Source organism: Barbus barbus (genome assembly GCF_936440315.1).
Source record: "Barbus barbus genome assembly, chromosome: 6".
Taxonomy (NCBI): Eukaryota; Metazoa; Chordata; class Actinopteri; order Cypriniformes; family Cyprinidae; genus Barbus; species Barbus barbus.
The window spans coordinates 34,274,983-34,296,882 of record NC_136734.1 but is presented as its reverse complement, the minus strand read 5'-3'; the positions used below and the strand labels follow the sequence as shown (position 1 = coordinate 34,296,882).

At 36.0% G+C, this 21,900-nt stretch overlaps 1 protein-coding gene across 8 annotated transcripts in view; it reads left to right on the top strand.

Annotated features, from left to right (window-relative positions):
• The window catches only part of LOC306871431 (endophilin-B2-like), a 49,209-nt gene that overhangs the window by 7,474 nt on the left and 19,835 nt on the right, over positions 1-21,900 (top strand). For 7 of the 8 annotated variants that reach the window (XM_079419357.1, XM_079419358.1, XM_079419356.1 and 4 more), the window contains exons 3-5: positions 405-537; positions 1,402-1,531; positions 8,643-8,735. In XM_079419357.1, coding sequence (XP_079275483.1) covers positions 405-537; positions 1,402-1,531; positions 8,643-8,735 — 356 coding nt within the window. Of the gene's footprint in view, positions 1-404; positions 538-1,397; positions 1,532-8,642; positions 8,736-21,900 lie in introns of all 8 variants that reach the window. The other variant, XM_079419352.1, reaches the window with a different exon arrangement.

The window sequence follows — 21,900 nt, the reverse complement described above, 5'->3', positions numbered from 1 at the left end:
CAAATGGGTTTTATGTTTTCATCTGTAATGTCTATATCAAAGACCTGTGTTTCGTTAATCTTTTTTTGCTTTATGGTCTCTCGAAACAATGTTCAAAATACTACAATGAAAGTATCCCAAAATGTATAAATGGTTGGTGAAATATTTTTAAACTTTTATGATTAGATATTGAGAAGCAAGGTATAAATATGGATAAATTAAATTCATAAATAAAGAAATGTAAACCAATATATACACCAGTGTGATATTGTGTATAATTATATATAATATCAGTTTTATTTCCCTCAAATTGCTGACTGTGAACTATTGGTTTGGATTGGTAAATATGATGGTGCAAAATGGTGTACTTGATTAAGTTTACTGGAGTAAACCCTGAATAAAGCCTGATGTGAATCTTTATTTAGGTGCCCGTATTGAAGAGTTTTTTTATGAGAAATTGGACAGAAAGATCCCATCCAGAACCACCAATGCTGAGCTGCTGGGACAATATATGCAGGACGCTGCAAAGGAATTTGGGCCAGGAACTCCATATGGTTGGTATGGTTTTTTTTGGGGTGGGGGGGTGACAGAAAAGGCAAAAAGTTATTTTGTTAAGATAAAATGGTTACATATTTCCTAACTAAGAAATCCTAAGAAACAATGGAAAGCAGTTTGCGCATAATCAAAGTCTAGAATAGAAGTCTGTATTAGAAGCCAGTGCATACCAGTTTATGCTCATCTTTTTTAAATAATTTTTTTATTTATGTGATGCACCATATGAGGCGGAATTGCCGCTGCACATGTTCTCTTCTCCCTTTTTCCTGTGACAGTGCTATAGTAATACAGGTCTCTAAATCAAGTTCATGTTTAGCTGCATGCTTTGTTTCACTAGATGGCGCACTTTCCTTTTGGTGTTCATAGATATTTCAGGTTACAATTTACTGAGGGAAAGTGTATTAGATCCTGTGATTTGTCTTTTTTTCTTAACTATTACGAGGTTATAACATTTGCTTGTATTTATATTAGAACTTTATATATTATAATTATAGCAATGCTGCTTAAAAAAGATTTATATGATAATCACACTCTTAGATGTCAACATTAAAAAAATATATATATAAATAAATAAAAGTTCATGACCACTGCCAAGGTAAATATGACATTATGCATGTAAAGACATGGAAAAACAAATGAAAACATGTTTCATTTACAGAGAATCAAAGCAGCATCAGAGCATATGTCTAAAATGCCTTATGTGAGGCAGAGTGTTTCATTTTGTGAGTTTAGGTCTCTGATGAAGATACCTTCATACCCCTTGATTAGCTAAACACGTTTGAAAATGACTTGACAGGAAAAGATTGTCACTGCAATGATGAGTTGTACAGGATGTTTTATGAATGTTTTGCCTCTGTTTTCAGGTAGTACTTTGATCACTGTTGGAGAGTTTCAGAGGAGGTTGGGTGGAGCAGAGCGGGAATTCCTACAGATGTCAGCTATCAACTTCCTTACACCACTGAGGAACTTTCTAGAGGGTGACTGGAAAACTATTTCTGTAAGTGAAATTCATAATCTCAAGTATCAGATGGTTCACGATATCCTTCTGATATGTAAGCCAACTTACAATGGCTGATACAAAATGATTGGCTGACAAGCCTTTATGGTATTTAAAATCCACTTTAATGTAATTTCTATTGAAACTTATGTAATTAAAACAAATATATATATATATATATATATATATATATATATATATATATATATATATACACACACACAGTGGGGCAAATAAGTATTTGATACACTGCCGATTTTTCAAGTTTTCCCACTTACAAAAAATGGAGAGATCTGTAATTTTCATCGTAGGTACACCTCAACTGTGAGACAGAATATAAAAAAAAAATCCAGAAAATCACATTGTATGATTTTTGAATAATTAACTTCCATTTTATTGCATGAAATAAGTATTTGATACAATAGAAAAATAGAACTTAATATTTGGTACAGAAACCTTTGTTTACAATTACAGAGGTCAGACGTTTCCTGTAGTTCTTGATCAGGTCTGCACACACTGCAGCAGGGATTTTGGCCCACTCTTCCATACAGGTCTTCTCCAGATCTTTCAGGTTTTGGGGCTGTCACTGGGCAACACGGAGTTTCAGCTCCCTCCATAGATTTTCAATTGGGTTCAGGTCTGGAGACTGGCTAGGCCACTCCAGGACCTTGAAATGCTTCTTACAGAGCCACTCCTTAGTTGCCCTTGCTGTGTGTTTGGGGTCATTGTCATGCTGGAAGACCCAGCCACGACCCATCTTCAATGCTCTTACTGAGGGAAGGAGGTTGTTGCCCAAAATCTTGCGATACATGGCCCCATCCATTCTCCCCTCAATACAGTGCAGTCGTCCTGTCCCCTTTGCAGAAAAGCACCCCCAAAGCATGATGTTTACACCCCCATGCTTCACGGTTGGGATGGTGTTCTTGGGATTGTACTCATCCTTCTTCTTCCTCCAAACACGGCGAGTGGAGTTTATACCAAAAAGTTCTATTTTGGTCTCATCGGACCACATGACCTTCTCCCATGCCTACTCTGGATCATCCAAATGGTATTTGGCAAACTTCAGATGGGCCTGGACATGTGCTGGCTTGAGCAGAGGGACCTTGCGTGCGCTGCAGGATTTTAATCCATGACGGTGTAGTGTGTTACTAATGGTAACCGTTGAGACTGTGGTCCCAGCTCTCTTCAGGTCATTGAGCAAGTCCTCCCATGGGGTTCTAGGCTGATCCCTCACCGTTATCAGGATCATTGATACTCCACGAGGCAAGATCTTGCATGGAGCCCCAGTCCGAGGGAGATTGACAGTCATCTTGAATTTCTTCCATTTTCTAATAATTGCGCCAACAGTTGTTGCCTTCTCACCAAGCTGTTTGCCTATTGTCCTGTAGCCCATCCCAGCCTTGTGCAGGTCTACAGTTTTGTCCCTAGTGTCCTTAGACAGCTGTTTGGTCTTACCCATAGTGGAGAGGTTGGAGTCTGATTGATTGAGTGTGTGAACAGCATCCCTGCCAGCACTTGCTTCATGACTTGAAGCTGAAGCCGGCTCCGCCGCACGTGCTTATATGCTTCCTGGTCGTGACGTCACCCCGCCCGTGACGCCTCGCCCTTGTTTGACTAATTACACGTCATATTCAGAGCCTGGTCACGCTGAAGGCGTTCCCATATGCGTTTCGACGCAGCTCGAAGTTCCTGGAAGGGAACTACAGAATGTCACATTTTATTATTGGGCGATTCAACACATAGATGTTTTACCAGCTAAGAAGTTCAGCACTTTTATAGTTTCATCCCTCTATCTGATGTGAGCATAAGTATTGGAACAGTTGCCTCAGGTCTTTCTAAGTGATCAGCTGTGTTCGGTTGCATTAATTCTTCAAATATTAAAAGCAGGGAATGTGTCGTATCAGTTATAGCCATTACTTCTGCATTCTGAATCTTGCATTCGATGATGACACACACAAACCAGGATGAAGATGAGGGAGCTGACTTTGAGAGAAAAGCACGCAATTTGGATGCTAAAAGAAAAGAGGAAGTCAATTAGAGCTCTAGCAAAAACAAAGGGCATGCAGAAATCAAGAGTTTGGAAACCACCAGCGACACCAGCAACCAACAACGACTTGATTGGCTGAGAAAACAACAGTAGTTAATGACAGACAAATCATAAAAGCTGTGAAAATGGACCATAAAAGACATGTATGTAAAATCACCAACAACTTCCAGAAAGCTGGGGTGATGCTCTGACAATCTACTGTCCTCAGGAGACTTTGACACAGAATTACAGATGCTACACAGCAAGATGCAAACCTCTGACCAGCACCAAAAATAGAAAGGAAAGATTAGAGTTTGCAAAAAAGCATAAAGGTGAGCCAGAAGAGTTTTGGAACTGTGTTTATGGAGCGATGAGAGATGAATATTTGTGGTCATAAATTCATAAACATTTCCATTCTGTACATACATTTACTTTAATGAACATATTCCACTTTGGCATTTATCTGTCTTCTCTCTGTTTTGATATATAGATTGTCCATTTTCCCCAGTGTTTCTTAAAAGTCTCGACCGGAATGTCAGTCTTTCCATCTTGTACATTTCTGTAACTATTTGTTACATAGACGAGTAATCGCTTTTTTTGCTGCTGCTAGTAGAATCCTGAGTAAATATTTCATCCTATTATTAACTGAATCTGGTATATTGCCAAGAAATAGAATATAAGCTGTTTTTTCAATCTCATTTTCCAAGATTTCCTCTATGCTAGAATGTATTTTCAACCAAAACCGATTTAAGACTGAACAAGGCCAGAAGACATATACATGATCAGCCAATAATGTCCCACACTGCTTCCAGCAGGAGCCCTGATTTGTCATTCCTTTTTGTTTTGCTTTCACTTTGGGTGTAATAAAGAAACTAATTGTATTTTTCCAACAAAATTCCCTTAGAGCCCTGGAAAGTCACACTCTGTGAATGCCATAAATACAGCCATTGTTCAGCTGGGATACAAATCTGGATTTCCTTTTCCCACTTTTCTTTGATATACTCTGTAGAATGGCCTTTAATATTGAATGCAGGTATATAAACCAGATATTAATAGTTTTTCACAAGTATTTGTATTATGCACTGTAATAAACATTTAATAAAGGAGAATAATAATGTGTTACTCTTCTGCTTTTCATATGATAATAGTGTCTAACTTGTAAAAACCTATAAAAATCCTGTTTCTCCAGACCAAATTTTTCATCATTAAATTCTGGAAATCTTTTAAATTTAATCCGTGGTTTTTTACTATTCCAAATAAATCTAGAAATTATTCTGTCCTAGTCGTTAATTTGTTTCTGGGGAATTTCAACTGGTAAAGCCTGATATAAATACAATAGGCGAGGGACTATATTAATTTTAACTGACTCTACTCTATTGCACATATCCAATGGGAGTAATGTCCATCTATTCACATCTGCTTCTATTGTCTTATTAATGAGGACATAATTGTATTTATTAAAGTGGTATATTTACCCCTAAATACTCAGAGAATCCCATTTAAAATTATATATCTTTTTTAAAGCCTGGGGGGGGGCGTGAGAAATTAAATGTCAAAATTTGTGTTTTGTTAACATTCAGTGAATAGCCAGAGAGGTCCCCAAATGCCATGAGGCAGGACCTGTCACGAATCCTGGTCATGAACTTCCATTCGTTCACCACCAGAGGTCACCCACTCACCACATGGACTATTGCACTACACTACACTACTGGCACTTCACCATTGGACTACAGTTCCCATCATCCATTGCACTGACAACGCACACAGCTGATTTCAGTGATCACACAATCACACACGCATTATAAGCCTTGGACTTCCTCTCTGTCAGGGCCGAGTATTGTATAGCGCATATCCTAGCGATAGCTACTCTACGGAGCCTCTCAGTTATCATAGCCTTGCCTTTTCTAGTGTTTTGATTCTTGCCTGTGATTAACCCTGGATCAACACATCTCTCCTCACAGGCATCTTCCCCACAGCATTCAAGCAGGCTCGGGTAACCCCACTGCTCAAAAAACCTACATTAAACACTTCTCTTTTAGAAAACTACAGACCTGTCTCTCTCCTTCCATTCGTAGCGAAAACACTCAAACGAGTTGTCTGCAACCAGCTCTCACGGTTTCTTTCACAGTACAACAAACTGGATGCTAAACAGTCAGGTTTCAGGAGTGGCCATTCAACAGAGACTGCGCTACTCTCAGTCACTGAAGCCCTGCGAATTGCAAAGGCTGATTCCAAATCATCAGTCCTCATTCTGCTGGATCTTTCTGCTGCTTTTGACACTGTCAATCATCAGATTCTCCTGTCTACCCTCTCATCACTGGGCATCACTGGGATTCCACTTCGCTGGTTTGAATCCTATCTCACCGGTAGATCTTTCAGGGTGGCCTGGGGAGGGGAGGTATCCAAACCACATCAACTGGTCACTGGAGCTCCTCAGGGATCGGTTCTTGGACCCCTCCTCTTCTCCACATACACTACATCACTGGGTCCCATCATACATGCACATGGCTTCTCCTATCACTGCTACGCCGATGACACACAGCTCTATCTCTCTTTTCAACCAGATGACCCAACGGTAGCTGCACGGATCTCAGGCTGCCTGGTGGACATCTCGGCATGGATGAAAGAACATCACCTACAGCTCAACCTGGCAAAGACGGAGCTTCTTGTCTTCCCTGCCACTCCGACTCTACAGCATGACTTCACGATTCAGTTAGGCTCGTCAATGATTACCCCATCAACTTCGGTCAGAAATCTTGGTGTAATCTTTGATGACCAGCTGACCTTCAAAGAGCACATTGCAAAGACTGCTCGATCCTGCAGGTTTGCACTACACAACCTCAGAAAGATCAGGCCCTTTCTGACAAAGCATGCTGCACAACTTTTTGTCCAGGCCCTTGTCGTTTCTAGGCTGGACTACTGCAATGCTCTTCTGGCTGGTCTGCCATCAAACACAATCAAACCTCTACAAATGACTCAGAATGCAGCGGCACGACTGGTCTTCAACGAGCCCAAAAGAGCCCATGTTACACCTCTCTTCATCTCCTTGCACTGGCTACCAGTGGCAGCTCGCATCAAGTTCAAGACAGAACTACCACAGGCTCAGCACCCTCCTACTTCCACTCACTATTACGAACCTACATCCCCTCCAGAAGTCTGAGATCTGCTAGTGAGCGACGCCTTGTGGTACCATCACAGAGAGGCTCAAAATCACTCTCCAGAACATTCTCGTTCACCATTCCTGGTTGGTGGAATAATCCCCCAAAAAACCCTTAATCTTTCCCTCTATCTTTCTCTCCTTCCCTTACTATCTTGTACTTATTTGAGCAATGACTGAGACTTGGTTTTACGAGCACTTCCTCTGTCTAATTGCCTCTTCAAGATGAATAGCTTTTTGTATTCCCCAATTGTAAGTCGCTTTGGATAAAAGTGTCTGCCAAATGACTAAAAGTAAATGTAAACCCTTAGCCTTTCCGTTTGGAATTAGTTTGCACCTCTCTTGGATTACTTCTCGTGTACCTGGATTATCTCTCTGCCTTGCCCTGTTGGCTATTGTTTGCCGATCGTCGACCCACGCTTGCCCTAGGATTATTCTTTGTCTTGCCTGTGATGTTCCTGTTTGCCATTTGTATGAACCTTGCTTGTTTTGTGACCTCGCCTTTTAATAAAAGCTTACACATGGATCCGCACGCCTCACGTCTTGTTTGCCCCGTAACAGGACCACAGCATAGGTATTGTATTTTCAGGGTTGCTCAAATAAACAAGGATGTCATCAGCATAAAGACTTATCTTCTCTTCTTTACCTTTAATATTTATGCCCTGTATGATGTATTCAAATATATTTGTAATTAAACATTTATATCGAAGTTACAATTTAGTACATTATATCTATCTATCTTATATATCTATCTATCTACATTTAAAATTAGAACTAAATACTTAACAAATAGTATGTTAACACATCAAAATAAGTGTAACCATTGTAAGATTTACAGAACCTCAGACACTTTGATCTTCTGAGACGGACAGTACGCACACAGTGCGTTAACATACAGACATCTGTTTCCACATTTCACTGAGCGAAAATGCGGGAAAATGTGTCTCTCACATATGCATCAGTTCCTTTTCATCCCCTTCCTTCCCCTCACCGATCCTTCCCTTTACTCAGCTCACTCAGAATGTAATACAAAATTTAATGTTGTACATTAATGCAAGTATTATTCACAGTCATGTTTGGTATCATTTGAATTGCCTCTGTGCATCTGGTACAATGGTCTCATTCTTATACGTAAACTAAAAGGTAATACAGATCCTAAGTGTTTAGAGATATTTTGCACACTGTAGAGGGTGGGCCATTTCCTAGTGCTTTTCATGCAAAATTACCTTTGGCCCAAAAGGTGTTAACTCGATCAATACATATTCCAATTGCTAGTTACGGTCTCCATTCCGGAGGATGTTTGTCTTTGGCTGAGTACTTGCAAGGAAATCTTGCAAGAAGATCAGGGTGATTCTGCAGCCAGAATGAGCTGTAGAATCTAGCTGCAGAATTTAGAGAATTTAAGTCAGGTATGCATCTTACTCTTAGATTCATTTTTGAGAATTTGATGTCTTGTATTGATTTGATATCCTTGAATTGGCTATGTAATTGGCATAATACATATTTACCTGACTGATAATAAATTGTTACATTTGATTTTATTCTGATTTACTCTGTAATTATTGACTCTAGTAGATCACGTTGTATCCTTGTTAGTAACAGACTAAAATTCATTTGAGATGGAGCATAGGGCACACCAAATGTATTTTTAGAGATCCGGCTAACACTTGGTATTTGTTCAAGTGTTCTTAGATTGCAAGGGCTTATAGGACATTTCCGTTTAGGTCAACTGGATGTTATTGTTATTTATTGTAATATTACTGTAATTAATTTAATGAAAGTGTACTCTCTTTACATACGCTCAAGTTGCTTATTATTTCATTTCTTTTTAAAAATCTACTTTAAATATATGACATTCATTACAAATGCATATTCAAGTAGACTTGAATATTTCCTTTATTCTGAAAGTCTGTATGTTCTGTTTTCAGAAAGAGAGAAGGCTACTTGAGAACCGACGCCTTGACCTGGACGTTTGCAAAGCTCGGCTCAAGAAGGCAAAGTTAGCAGAGGCCAAGGCTGCTGTAAGTTTCATTTTCACTTATTTCATCATCATCATCATCACATGTCTTTCTCCTCTCACGTTCTTTCATCTCCTCCACCACCCTCTCATTATAAACCGCTTATGAGCTGTTGCAGGGGTGTCAAACTCATTTTCACTGAGGGCCACTTCAACATTATGGCTGCCATCAAAGGACCTGTTGTAACTGTAAGACTGTACAAATGTTACCACTCCTTAACATACTGTTAAATAACTGTCTCGTTATATTATTATTAGCTACTTATTTTAGTTACAAACATTGTAGGCTATATGCATTTGCATAGATGTAAAAATATATGTTATTACTCTGTGTTATTTTAACATAAATAATTTATATAATAATAATTATTAAACATAATTTAATTGATCAGGTTAAGAAATCCACATTACTCTATAAATCAAAGTAAATAAAGACAAATATCTTTGTTAAAACAATAACTTTGTTAAAAAGTTAAAAACTTTTTTGTTACATTTATGGTACAACAAATAATTGTGCACTGCTAAAAACCTGTGACAGATATGGTATTTAAAAAAACAAACGGGCCCCGTCTCATGAAAACGCGTATCAATAGCACGATTTTCTGTTTCTATTCGGCATGCGACTTATATACAGAAATTGACTTTGGTGTGCATATGATACAATGCTTAAAGTAGAAAAAAAGAAGTGGCCATTCTCAACCCCACCCTCACCCCCACCCAAAAATAAATAAATACAAACTAAAGTACTAAAAAAGTATTTTTTTTTTTTAATTTTCATAATTTGCAATGAATGTATATAGTGACAATAAATAAATGAATTACTCAATTAATTAATTAATTGTTTGAAATTCACATTTATTTGTATAACGCTTTTCATGATGCACTGTTGCAAAGCAGTTTCACAGAAAATGAACATTTTTACATTTAGTAGTTTACAGCAATCTGCGATACCAAACAGGAACACAGGGGGATGCCAAAAGACCACTAAATGAGCTACCTTGACCTGACTGATCCAGAATTACTAAACCACTGACTAAACACCTTCAGCCAGCATCCAGTATAAACCACACGTGCTTGTAAGCCAGATAGCTTGCTGAATATTTATTTATTTTTTTACTGACACCTGTACATGAGTAGCCTACTGTTATCTCCGTCATCTCTTATTAAACCGGCTGTGTTTTATAATTAGCGTGGTTTTGAACTTACGGTTTGAATGCATTCACTTTATGGATCCTTAGACATTCCAGGAGTTTACCAGCTGATCTGATCGCAAAAAAAAAATACTTCTGTTCTTTTTCATAATGTATTGTTTTCGTTAAAATTTACTGATTCAAATTAGTAATTATTTTACTACTCTGCGCTAGGGTGACCTGGCTACAGATCTGTTTCAGGACAGTAGATGTGATTTTACCGAACAATGCGGGACAAGTGCGAGACAGATAGCATAACAGTATAAATGTACCTATGTAAATATTGATTTACCTTCGCTGGCATATGCGCCAATTTTTGGGCATCCAATGTTTCTGCCGGTGGATGCCCACACTCCAGGTTGTGCTTATGGCAACATTCAATTCAGGAGAGAAGATCATTTTTGAGCGCACATATGTAATGTCTGACCGATAGAGAGCGCATTCGTTTTCTGTGAGAGTGAATGAATAGGGATCCACCTGCGTGCGAGCAGAGAGATTTGCGCTCGTGCATTTGATGCGCTCTTGCAGGTTATAATGCGCTCTGGACATTTCCTCATTAAAATAACTCCATAGAAAAAGGAGAAGAAAGTCGTGTCGGAAAGCTTCCATCAGTTATTTTTTTTTCGTTAAATGAATGGAGAATATCGTGTTTTCCTGTCTGTGGTGCTCGAGCACTTGATGAGGTCCGCTTTATTCCTTTTGAGCCGTCCACGCATCAACGGAAAAGCCCCACACCCCTAATCCTAACCATTTTGTATCATCTGCACACAAACGTCAATTTCTGCGTATAAATAGAATGCCAAATAGAAACAGAATCTTGTGGTATTGATACGCACTTTCATAATTTACAATATAAAGCTGCATAGAATTTTTTTTAAGACAATCATATGCTCTCGTGGGCCACATAAAATGATGTGGCAGGCCAGAATGTGTCTAGCCCACAGATCGAATCCACACCAAAAGGTTATAAGTGACTCACTATTGCAATTCTGTTTCTGTCTCTTGCGGTGTGCACACAAACTGTGGGACGTGACAAATAAAACACTAAAAGCTTTAAAACAGACAGTTAATCACAAAATGGACTGAATCCTAATAATTGGTTAAGAAATTGGAAGTATTTCTGAATGTCTCATTGGTGTGTAAATAAGGTGTTAAATTCGCCTTGACTAAATCATTCTGGACAATGAAAAGGATCTTTAAAAAAACAAACGGACAGACTCTTACTGTTTTGGTGCATGAGGTGACAAAATATGAAGTTCATACAAGATATCACTGTTATTGGTTAAAGCCAATCAATTATCCGAAACACTTTTTTTAGGTCTCATTTGTTAACATTAGTTAATGCATTATCCAACATGAACTAACGATGAGTAATATTTGTTCAGCATGTTTTGATCTGTAATCTTAATAAAACAGCAATTGTTCATTATTTGATCATGTTAGTGAGTAGTAGATCAATATAATATGTTATAATAATTCATAGTAATTAATACTGAACTAACAGCTGTTTACAAATGAATCCCTGTCGTATAGTGTCAGTTACTGTATCATTATCAAATCATTTTATTCACTGGCCCTTTGTCACCCCATATTTTCCAAAAGTGGCCCCTGTTTAATTTGAGTATCCTTGCCCCAAAAATTGATGCCCCTGATTTATTCTGTTTACGTCATTGAACAAAGGGTTGTTTTCAGGAACTATTTGTTATTACATTTACATTTACATTCAGTCATTTGGCAGACGCTTTTATCCAAAGCGACTTACAATTGGGGAATACAATTATACAGTTATGTGGAAGATATTTGTGAAGCAGTTCTGAGCTCTGTCTGGGAAGCTCTGAGTCAGGAGGCATAAGTTATCTTTCACAAATGACTTCTTTTATTTACTTGTTTCCTTCTTCATTTTATCTCTTTCAGTGATTGAATAATTTGAGGTTTATGCAGAGGGCTGCGTCGCATGCGGTTTTATCATGTTTTGATGTCTTCCTTTCCTGCATAGATAAGATTGTTTTCTAATACACCCATTTAGGTGTGATTTCCCTCCTGACGCATAACAAGTATTGAAGGGATAATCTAAGGTCCCCGGGGCACAACCTGACTAATGTTACCTCTTTGACCTTCAAGAGGAACTTGGTAGTTTATTTGTGTGTGTGTGTGCCTACTTAACCATATTTTGGGGACAAATTTGTACCCAAACGTGAGGTAAACCTGACAAAATCTCCAAAAACCTTCCTTTGAAATTTTAAAAATGCAGAAAGTCTCCTGTAAGGCCTAAGTGTTGGTGTAGGGCAATAGCACACACAGTTTGTACGGTATAAAAACCATTACGCCTATGGGATGTCCCCATTTACATAGCTAAGTAAACATGAGCGTGTGTGTGTGTGTGTGAGAGAGATGCTAGTGTACGTTGTCAAAATGGTTGATTTATTACCCTCATAAAAATTCCACCCCCCTCCCATAACTGGACACCTGTTTGGACACCTGTTACACCCCCACCCCGTCTAAGTGACCATCTGGTTATTCACCCTATAGTGAACTTAAGGAATTTATGACAATGTGTTTTTGTGTGTGTGTGGGGCCAATGTTATGTGCTTTAAACTTTAAATTATGAATTTGTGTTAAATGGGGTAAAGGGAAGTTTTTATTAAAGTGTTTTCACATACATATCAAGAAAAAAACATCAAACATACGTAAAACGTACAAAGACTGTTTATTTCCCTACAAGTCAAGACAGCGTTGTTAAAACAGGAAAAACATAGAAACTAAAACAAAAAAGCATTGACATGTTAGTTAAACTATACGCTAGTTTTTTTCTGTCATTAGAATTTAAAACTAGTTCGTTTAACAAAGTTAAATAAAAAGAAGAGGCGAACGCATTCGTTTATCTAAAACAATAAGATATATTTATCAAAATCTATGTTGTGGTTTTTAAAGTAGTTTGAATTTATAACAGATACGAAGTTAAATAATATAGAATTGTTTTTATCTTACCATGCTACGCCTGTTTTTCCCTACAAGTCGAGACGTGCTAGTGTTGTTAAAACAGTTTTAGGAAAAACGTAGAAACTAAAACAAAAAAAGCATTGACACGTAAGTTAAACAATACGCTAGTTTTCCTATCATTAGAATTTAAAACTAGTTAGTTTGACAAAGTTAAATAGAAGAAGTGAGCGCGCTCGTTTATCTATAACAAAAAAGAATCGGACGCGTTAGTTAAAACAATAAGATATATTTATCAAAATCTATGTTGTGCTTTTTTTTTTAAAAGTTTGAGTTTATAACAGATACAAAGTTAAAGAAAATAGAGTCGACTTATCTTACCGTGATGTGAAATAAAAATATCAGACCGTTAAAACAATAGTATAAGATAGTATGTACAATTTAAAACTAGTTGTCACAACGGTAGAAAAGTTAAACAAATGTGTATCTTACAGCAATCGTTAAAACACCAGCATAAGATACTTGTAAAAATCTTCTGACATTACAATTTAAAAGCTAACTTTTGTCCCAACTTAGAAAATGAAAAGAACAGACTATTTTACGCAGCGTCCGTCAGATAACCTCTCGCTTCTGTGTCAGACTCAGAATGAACTTACGAGCGCTGCGGTCAGACCACACCCACTAACCGCCCTCTAACGCCGGAGGAGAGACCGGCCGCAAGATTTAAAAGTTCAAAGAATTAAAGTAACGTTTTTAAGTTATTTTTAATAAATCTTTTACATTTCTTAATGAATGAAACCATTCAGTATTCATCTTAAAGCTTTTCACTTTAAAATTGACACAAGGTTTCTTCTAAACAAACGCCCGTAGGAAAAATGTTGTTTGTTTTGTCTTATTTTATTTAAGTGCCATAAGTCCTTTATTTATTCTTTGATTTTTGTCAAGCTTAAGACTTCTGTCGTACTATATAACCCAGAATTTTTTCGTTTTAAAAATTAGGTTACACAAGTTTTCTTTTAAACATTCAACTCTAACCCGCAGGAAAACATTATTTGTTTTGTCTTATTTTATTTACCCTTCGATTTTTGTTCATCTTAAAACTTCTAGGGTGCTATGTCAGTTAAAATACACATGTGCGAGAACAAACTGAAATGAAAGCAAATGTTTTAGTTAATTACCCGTAATTTAGACGGGGGAAACTTTTCTACAACATCTTACGAAATGTAAATATTTTGTCTCACGCAGAGCGACCAAATGAGAAAGTGCGCTGCGCGGCCGGACCTGTGACCAGCGAAACGGTCTTATCTGATCAACAGACTCGTTGTATAATATCTAAAGTTTCCGGGATCTAATTTGCAATCTAATGAGTTTTTGAGGGGCTCTGGCGTCGTAAACTTTGTTAGAACGTGGTTCATTGATCAAAACAGATCATCTTTCTAAGATGTTCAGCGATCAAAGCACATCCGTGTTAACCATTTTATGACGTGCACCTGCGCTTGTGAACTCTGTCGAAGGTTTAGGCAAAAGTTCGCTGACCGGTCAAAGGATGTGTGCCCTATTGAACCTTTTTATGACACATATCTGGTGAAGTTAGGTAAAGTTGAGAATTGAGTATTTATAATATATTTATAATCTATTCGAATGGCGGGGTTTAAACTGATGTTCAGGATGAGATGAGATTGACAAAGAAGTCGATAACCACAAACTTAAATAAATAGAGGTGATTGTTTTAATAACATGGTCTGCGCTGTTGGAAAATCTTGTTTAATTTACTTCATTTTACCTAGTTTTGTTATTTCTTTTTTTCACTCATATTTTTTTCAACCGTCAACACAAACACACACACACACACACACACACACACACAAACACTCAACACATTTACACATAAACATCCACATAAACATCCAAATAAACAACCATACAGTTAAATATTTAGACTTTTATGATGTCTCATACAAACCTTTTTTTTAAACTTTTAGAATCACACTGAGTATCTTTACAAGATGATGAAAACAGCATGATTAAACAATGATATAACTGTTGTTTTAACAAATAAGGTTTTAGATCTTTCAAACCTAAAACCACAATCCTTTAGACCAGAGCAAGGATTAGAAGCAGTCAAACGATCCTCTGAGTAACGCAAGACACTTACAGAGATTTTTCTTTAGGAATTGGACCTAAATTAGATAAAGAAGGTAGGAATTAGATAGATAAAGAAAACACACACACACACACAAATATTTTTTTTTTAAATATGAGCAAAATCATATATGTTGTTTTTACTTTTTGTTGTTATTTAAGAAATGTTTTCATTTTAATCTAGACTGTAGATAGTATGTGTACTGTAAAAGAACAAATATACATTTCACTTAAAACGTCAGTAAAATAATTACACCGACAGTTTTAAACATTATTAAAACGTTTTAAACACTTTGTGTGTCACTAAAGTAAGTCATGATGTCAATTGTCTTTAAATTAAACTTTAGTTTTATTCTTCAATTTCTTTAAAATAGCTTGATGATAATGTGTCCCAAGTGGTTTTCTCACATGAGTAGATAACTCTTCGGATGTCTTTGTGACAAACACATCATTTTTTACTTCAGAAAAGTTTTCGAAACGTATGACTGAACTTTTACTCATTTGACAGACCTACGTTTCAAATTATTTACCCGAGGCGTTTAACAGCCAGAGGGGATGCATGTTGTTTTCTAATGTTCATGGGAACCTTTATTGGTGTAAATTTCTCACCTAGAACACAAAACTTGTAAATTTTTTGGATTGTGTATGTTTTTGGTGAAGACAGCTCTTTGCGAGCTGTCATCATAATAGGAATAAGTGAAGATCATGAAATTAAGTAACAGTCTTTTCTCTTTGAGATATTTATTTTAGTGCAGCTTTTTGTGTCTGTCCACGATATGCAAACACGTGAAGAATCAACGCGAAAATTAAGTCTTGCTGTTTTAACCTTAAAACTATTACAGCTGAAACAAATCAAACTATTGCACTGAAAGCTGCACATTCATTCAAGTTTGAACATGTTAAAATTTCCGCACTCTTGTAAAGAGCATCGATAAATTTCATCCATAACCTTTCGTACATTCAAGAGACAAAATCACTAAGAAAGAGAGTATAGCAAGACAAGAAAATGTTTATAATGCAGATAGGATTCAGAAAATCTGTTTCATAAATAATTGTGAAAGTTTGTTAAACGTGGATTTGTAAATGATATTTTTATTACTCCACCGAATTTAGTCATCTGGCTCAGATAGCAGATGACGCAATTCACATTTTTATTCAAACTCTCTTACGCACACCCACACACATATATAGTATAATAAAACATAAGCACTCACAGATGTTAAGTGTGTAAAACATATGCAAAGTTCAATATTACTGTTAAAAATAGTATAATAAAACACAAACACTCACATAAAAAAACACACACACTAAAACAAAACCCTATACAGTTAAACATTTAGACTATTATGATGTGTATTTATGTTTTCATCTCTACAAGATGAGGAAAACAGCATGATTAAACAATGATATAACTTTTGTTTTAACAAATAAGTTTTTAGATCTTTCAAACCTAAAACCATGATGCTCTAAAGCAAGGATTAGAAGCAGGCAAGACACTTACAGAGATTTTTCTTTATGAATTTGACCTATATTAGACTTAAAATGACTTGTCATAAGGTTGTCTGCAACAAAAGTATAAGGTGCCACAAATGCAGATTAGACTGTCTTTCTCACTTTAAAAATGGTATTATTAACCTCAGGGTTTAAATGTAGCATTTTTCACAGTATAATGTTTTATTAAAATAAAAACAACTGGTCTATATAGGTTTATTTGACTAAGATTTGATCAAATAACTGATATAAGAAACATGCAAATATTTCGTACATTCAAGAGACACAAGCATTTTGGGATATGGATCCCCGACGGCCACGTTTGTAGTCTGAGGTGTATGCTGGGTATTGTGGTTCGCTGACCTGAAAGGCCGCAACGTTTGAATGAGGTATTAGTTATACGCGTTCAATTTAACATCTTTGTAAAAACAAAAACAAAAAGAATTGTTAAGACGTATTTAGCCTAAACAAATATATATATAAGAAGAATACGATATACTTAGGGTAAAACAGATTTGACATGTATATGTTGAAACGGAGCACCCGTTGTTGCGTTATTTCGTGAAATAGTGTTAGGATTTGGTTGTGTTCTTATATTTTTCTAGTTTCATCATAAACTATAAGCAAGGCCTTGTAATAATGTTGAACATCTGATAAGTCGGTCGTTATCACATCCAGAGTTTACTGCGGTGCTATAATATGTTTTCTGCAGCGGTTGAACTTGTTGTTAGAATGCTTCAAATCGGTTCCAGACTTGTTTTATGAGCGTACCCTTGTTTGTTAAACTAGTCGTAAGCGACATTGTTCACATTTTTAGAGTTAAACAGGTTAATGAGCTCTTTCAGCATCTGTAGTTGTGATAATGCATAAAATAACTCCGTTATAGGGTTTTAGCTACAGCCGAATGATAAAACAAAGTTAAGAATTTGTTGCCAATTTGCAGCTGTCCGGGAAAGCTCTGTGTGTGTGTGTGTGTGTGTGCGTAAGAGAGTTTGAATAAAAAATGTTTTAGGTAAAGACGTGATTAAGCATCCTAACTTAGAAACACAACACTATACGGTTTTCCCCCAAAACCGGTTGTTCAACACATTTAAAAAAGTCGTAAGAAAGTTTATTGTGTTTTGAAGAGAAAGTCTGATTGTGCGGAAGTGCGGAAATTTTAACATGTTCAAACTTGAATGAATGTGCAGCTTTCAGTGCAATAGTTTGATTTGTTTCAGCTGTAATAGTTTTAAGGTTAAAACAGCAAGACTTAATTTTCGCGTTGATTCTTCACGTGTTTGCATATCGTGGACAGACACAAAAAGCTGCACTAAAATAAATATCTCAAAGAGAAAAGACTGTTACTTAATTTCATGATCTTCACTTATTCCTATTATGATGACAGCTCGCAAAGAGCTGTCTTCACCAAAAACATACACAATCCAAAAAATTTACAAGTTTTGTGTTCTAGGTGAGAAATTTACACCAATAAAGGTTCCCATGAACATTAGAAAACAACATGTATCCCCTCTGGCTGTTAAACGCCTCGGGTAAATAATTTGAAACGTAGGTCTGTCAAATGAGTAAAAGTTCAGTCATACGTTTCGAAAACTTTTCTGAAGTAAAAAATGATGTGTTTGTCACAAAGACATCCAAAGAGTTATCTACTCGTGTGAGAAAACCACTTGGGACACATTATCATCAAGCTATTTTAAAGAAATTGAAGAATAAAACTAAAGTTTAATTTAAAGACAATTGACATCATGACTTACTTTAGTGACACACAAAGTGTTTAAAACGTTTTAATAATGTTTAAAACTGTCGGTGTAATTATTTTACTGACGTTTTAAGTGAAATGTATATTTGTTCTTTTACAGTACACATACTATCTACAGTCTAGATTAAAATGAAAACATTTCTTAAATAACAACAAAAAGTAAAAACAACATATATGATTTTGCTCATATTTAAAAAAAATATATTTGTGTGTTTGTGTGTGTGTGTGTGTGTGTGTGAGTGTGTTTTCTTTATCTATCTAATTCCTACCTTCTTTATCTAATTTAGGTCCAATTCCTAAAGAAAAATCTCTGTAAGTGTCTTGCGTTACTCAGAGGATCGTTTGACTGCTTCTAATCCTTGCTCTAGTCTAAAGGATTGTGGTTTTAGGTTTGAAAGATCTAAAACCTTATTTGTTAAAACAACAGTTATATCATTGTTTAATCATGCTGTTTTCCTCATCTTGTAAAGATACTCAGTGTGATTCTAAAAGTTTAAAAAAAAAGGTTTGTATGAGACATCATAAAAGTCTAAATATTTAACTGTATGGTTGTTTATGTGGATGTTTATGTGTAAATGTGTTGAGTGTTTGTGTGTGTGTGTGTGTGTGTGTGTGTGTGTGTGTTTGTGTTGACGGTTGAAAAATATATGAGTGAAAAAAAGAAATAACAAAACTAGGTAAAATGAAGTAAATTGAACAAGATTTTCCAACAGCGCAGACCATGTTATTAAAACAATCACCTCTATTTATTTAAGTTTGTGGTTATCGACTTCTTTGTCAATATCATCTCATCCTGAACATCAGTTTAAACCCCGCCATTCGAATAGATTATAAATACATTATAAATACTCAATTCTCAACTTTACCTAACTTCACCAGATATGTGTCATAAAAAGGTTCAATAGGGCAAAATATGACAAAAATTTGACAAAAATCAAAGAATAAATAAAGGACTTATGGCACTTAAATAAAATAAGACAAAACAAACAACATTTTTCCTACGGGCGTTTGTTTAGAAGAAACCTTGTGTCAATTTTAAAGTGAAAAGCTTTAAGATGAATACTGAATGGTTTCATTCATTAAGAAATGTAAAAGATTTATTAAAAATAACTTAAAAACGTTACTTTGTTTAATTCTTTGAACTTTTAAATCTTGCGGCCGGTCTCTCCTCCGGCGTTAGAGGGCGGTTAGTGGGTGTGGTCTGACCGCAGCGCTCGTAAGTTCATTCTGAGTCTGACACAGAAGCGAGAGGTTATCTGACGGACGCTGCGTAAAATAGTCTGTTCTTTTCATTTTCTAAGTTGGGACAAAAGTTAGCTTTTAAATTGTAATGTCAGAAGATTTTTACAAGTATCTTATGCTGGTGTTTTAACGATTGCTGTAAGATACACATTTGTTTAACTTTTCTACCGTTGTGACAACTAGTTTTAAATTGTACATACTATCTTATACTATTATATTATATACTATCTTATACTATTGTTTTAACGGTCTGATATTTTTATTTCACATCACGGTAAGATAAGTCGACTCTATTTTCTTTAACTTTGTATCTGTTATAAACTCAAACTTTTTTTAAAAAAAAGCACAACATAGATTTTGATAAATATATCTTATTGTTTTAACTAACGCGTCCGATTCTTTTTTGTTATAGATAAACGAGCGCGCTCACTTCTTCTATTTAACTTTGTCAAACTAACTAGTTTTAAATTCTAATGATAGGAAAACTAGCGTATTGTTTAACTTACGTGTCAATGCTTTTTTTGTTTTAGTTTCTACGTTTTTCCTAAAACTGTTTTAACAACACTAGCACGTCTCGACTTGTAGGGAAAAACAGGCGTAGCATGGTAAGATAAAAACAATTCTATTTTCTTTAACTTTGTATCTGTTATAAACTCAAACTTTTTAAAAAAAAAGCACAACATAGATTTTGATAAATATATCTTATTGTTTTAACTAACGCGTCCGATTCTTTTTTGTTATAGATAAACGAGCGCGCTCACTTCTTCTATTTAACTTTGTCAAACTAACTAGTTTTAAATTCTAATGATAGGAAAACTAGCGTATTGTTTAACTTACGTGTCAATGCTTTTTTTGTTTTAGTTTCTACGTTTTTCCTAAAACTGTTTTAACAACACTAGCACGTCTCGACTTGTAGGGAAAAACAGGCGTAGCATGGTAAGATAAAAACAATTCTATATTATTTAACTTCGTATCTGTTATAAATTCAAACTACTTTAAAAACCACAACATAGATTTTGATAAATATATCTTATTGTTTTAGATAAACGAATGCGTTCGTCTCTTCTTTTTATTTAACTTTGTCAAACGAACTAGTTTTAAATTCTAATGACAGAAAAAAACTAGCGTATAGTTTAACTAACATGTCAATGCTTTTTTGTTTTAGTTTCTATGTTTTTCCTGTTTTAACAACGCTGTCTTGACTTGTAGGGAAATAAACAGTCTTTGTACGTTTTACGTACATGTTTGATGTTTTTTTCTTGATATGTATGTGAAAACACTTTAATAAAAACTTCCCTTTACCCCATTTAACACAAATTCATAATTTAAAGTTTAAAGCACATAACATTGGCCCCACACACACACACAAACACATTGTCATAAATTCCTTAAGTTCACTATAGGGTGAATAACCAGATGGTCACTTAGACGGGGGTGGGGGTGTAACAGGTGTCCAAACAGGTGTCCAGTTATGGGAGGGGGGTGGAATTTTTATGAGGGTAATAAATCAACCATTTTGACACAACGTACACTAGCATCTCTCTTGTGTGTTCGATGGAAATACAATTATGGTGTGCTCTGTCTGGAATTTTTTCCTTTTTGTGTATTCAATAACATGTATCTCTGTTGTCATTTGCACAGTGTGAGGGAGATGTGAGTATCCATATGTGTGTGTGTGTGTGTGTGTGTGTGTGTGATTTCTCAGCTGCCTTTCATTCTTGGCTGCTACCTGCAAGCAGTTACATGTACAGGCTTGATGGTTGATCTACTGTATCTGGCAACTCTGCAGTGCCTTGATCAAAAAAGTCAGGCCTTTTTGAAGTCACGGTTACATTAAATGTACATGTAATTTGTTTTGTTTTTTCTCATAGTGCACTGTACTGTATTATAGAGCAGCCTTTCCCAACTGGATGTCCGCAAAGCCCGTGATGGAGTTGGGAGGGGTTTTGAGAAATACAAATGATAGAAGTGTTAAAAAAGAGGGAAAAAGTCTGATTGAATAGTGTGTATGGGTTTAGTGTGTATAATATAATGTACATACGCGTGCAACAGGATAAGAAATCCACGTTTACGCTCCGTTTCCAAACAGTTTCATATACAAATTAATTGATACACTGAAAGTGCTCCACAAGACGTGTGATTTTATTACTGGATGCTCGAAACTGAACGGGTTTTAAACAGCTTATTGTACAGGTAAATTAATCGCTGGTGTAATCCAATGCGCTGCTGCACTGTAACGCACACACATGTAGCGTGTACAATACATCACGCGCACAGAATCATTCAGCGCGGAAATGTATTGACAACACTGTTCTGTGATTTCTCAATACAATAGCTTAGAAACTGAAAAGTTCAAGCATATATTTCTTAATAACTGAATCCCACAGCTTCACTACTAGTAGAGAGAC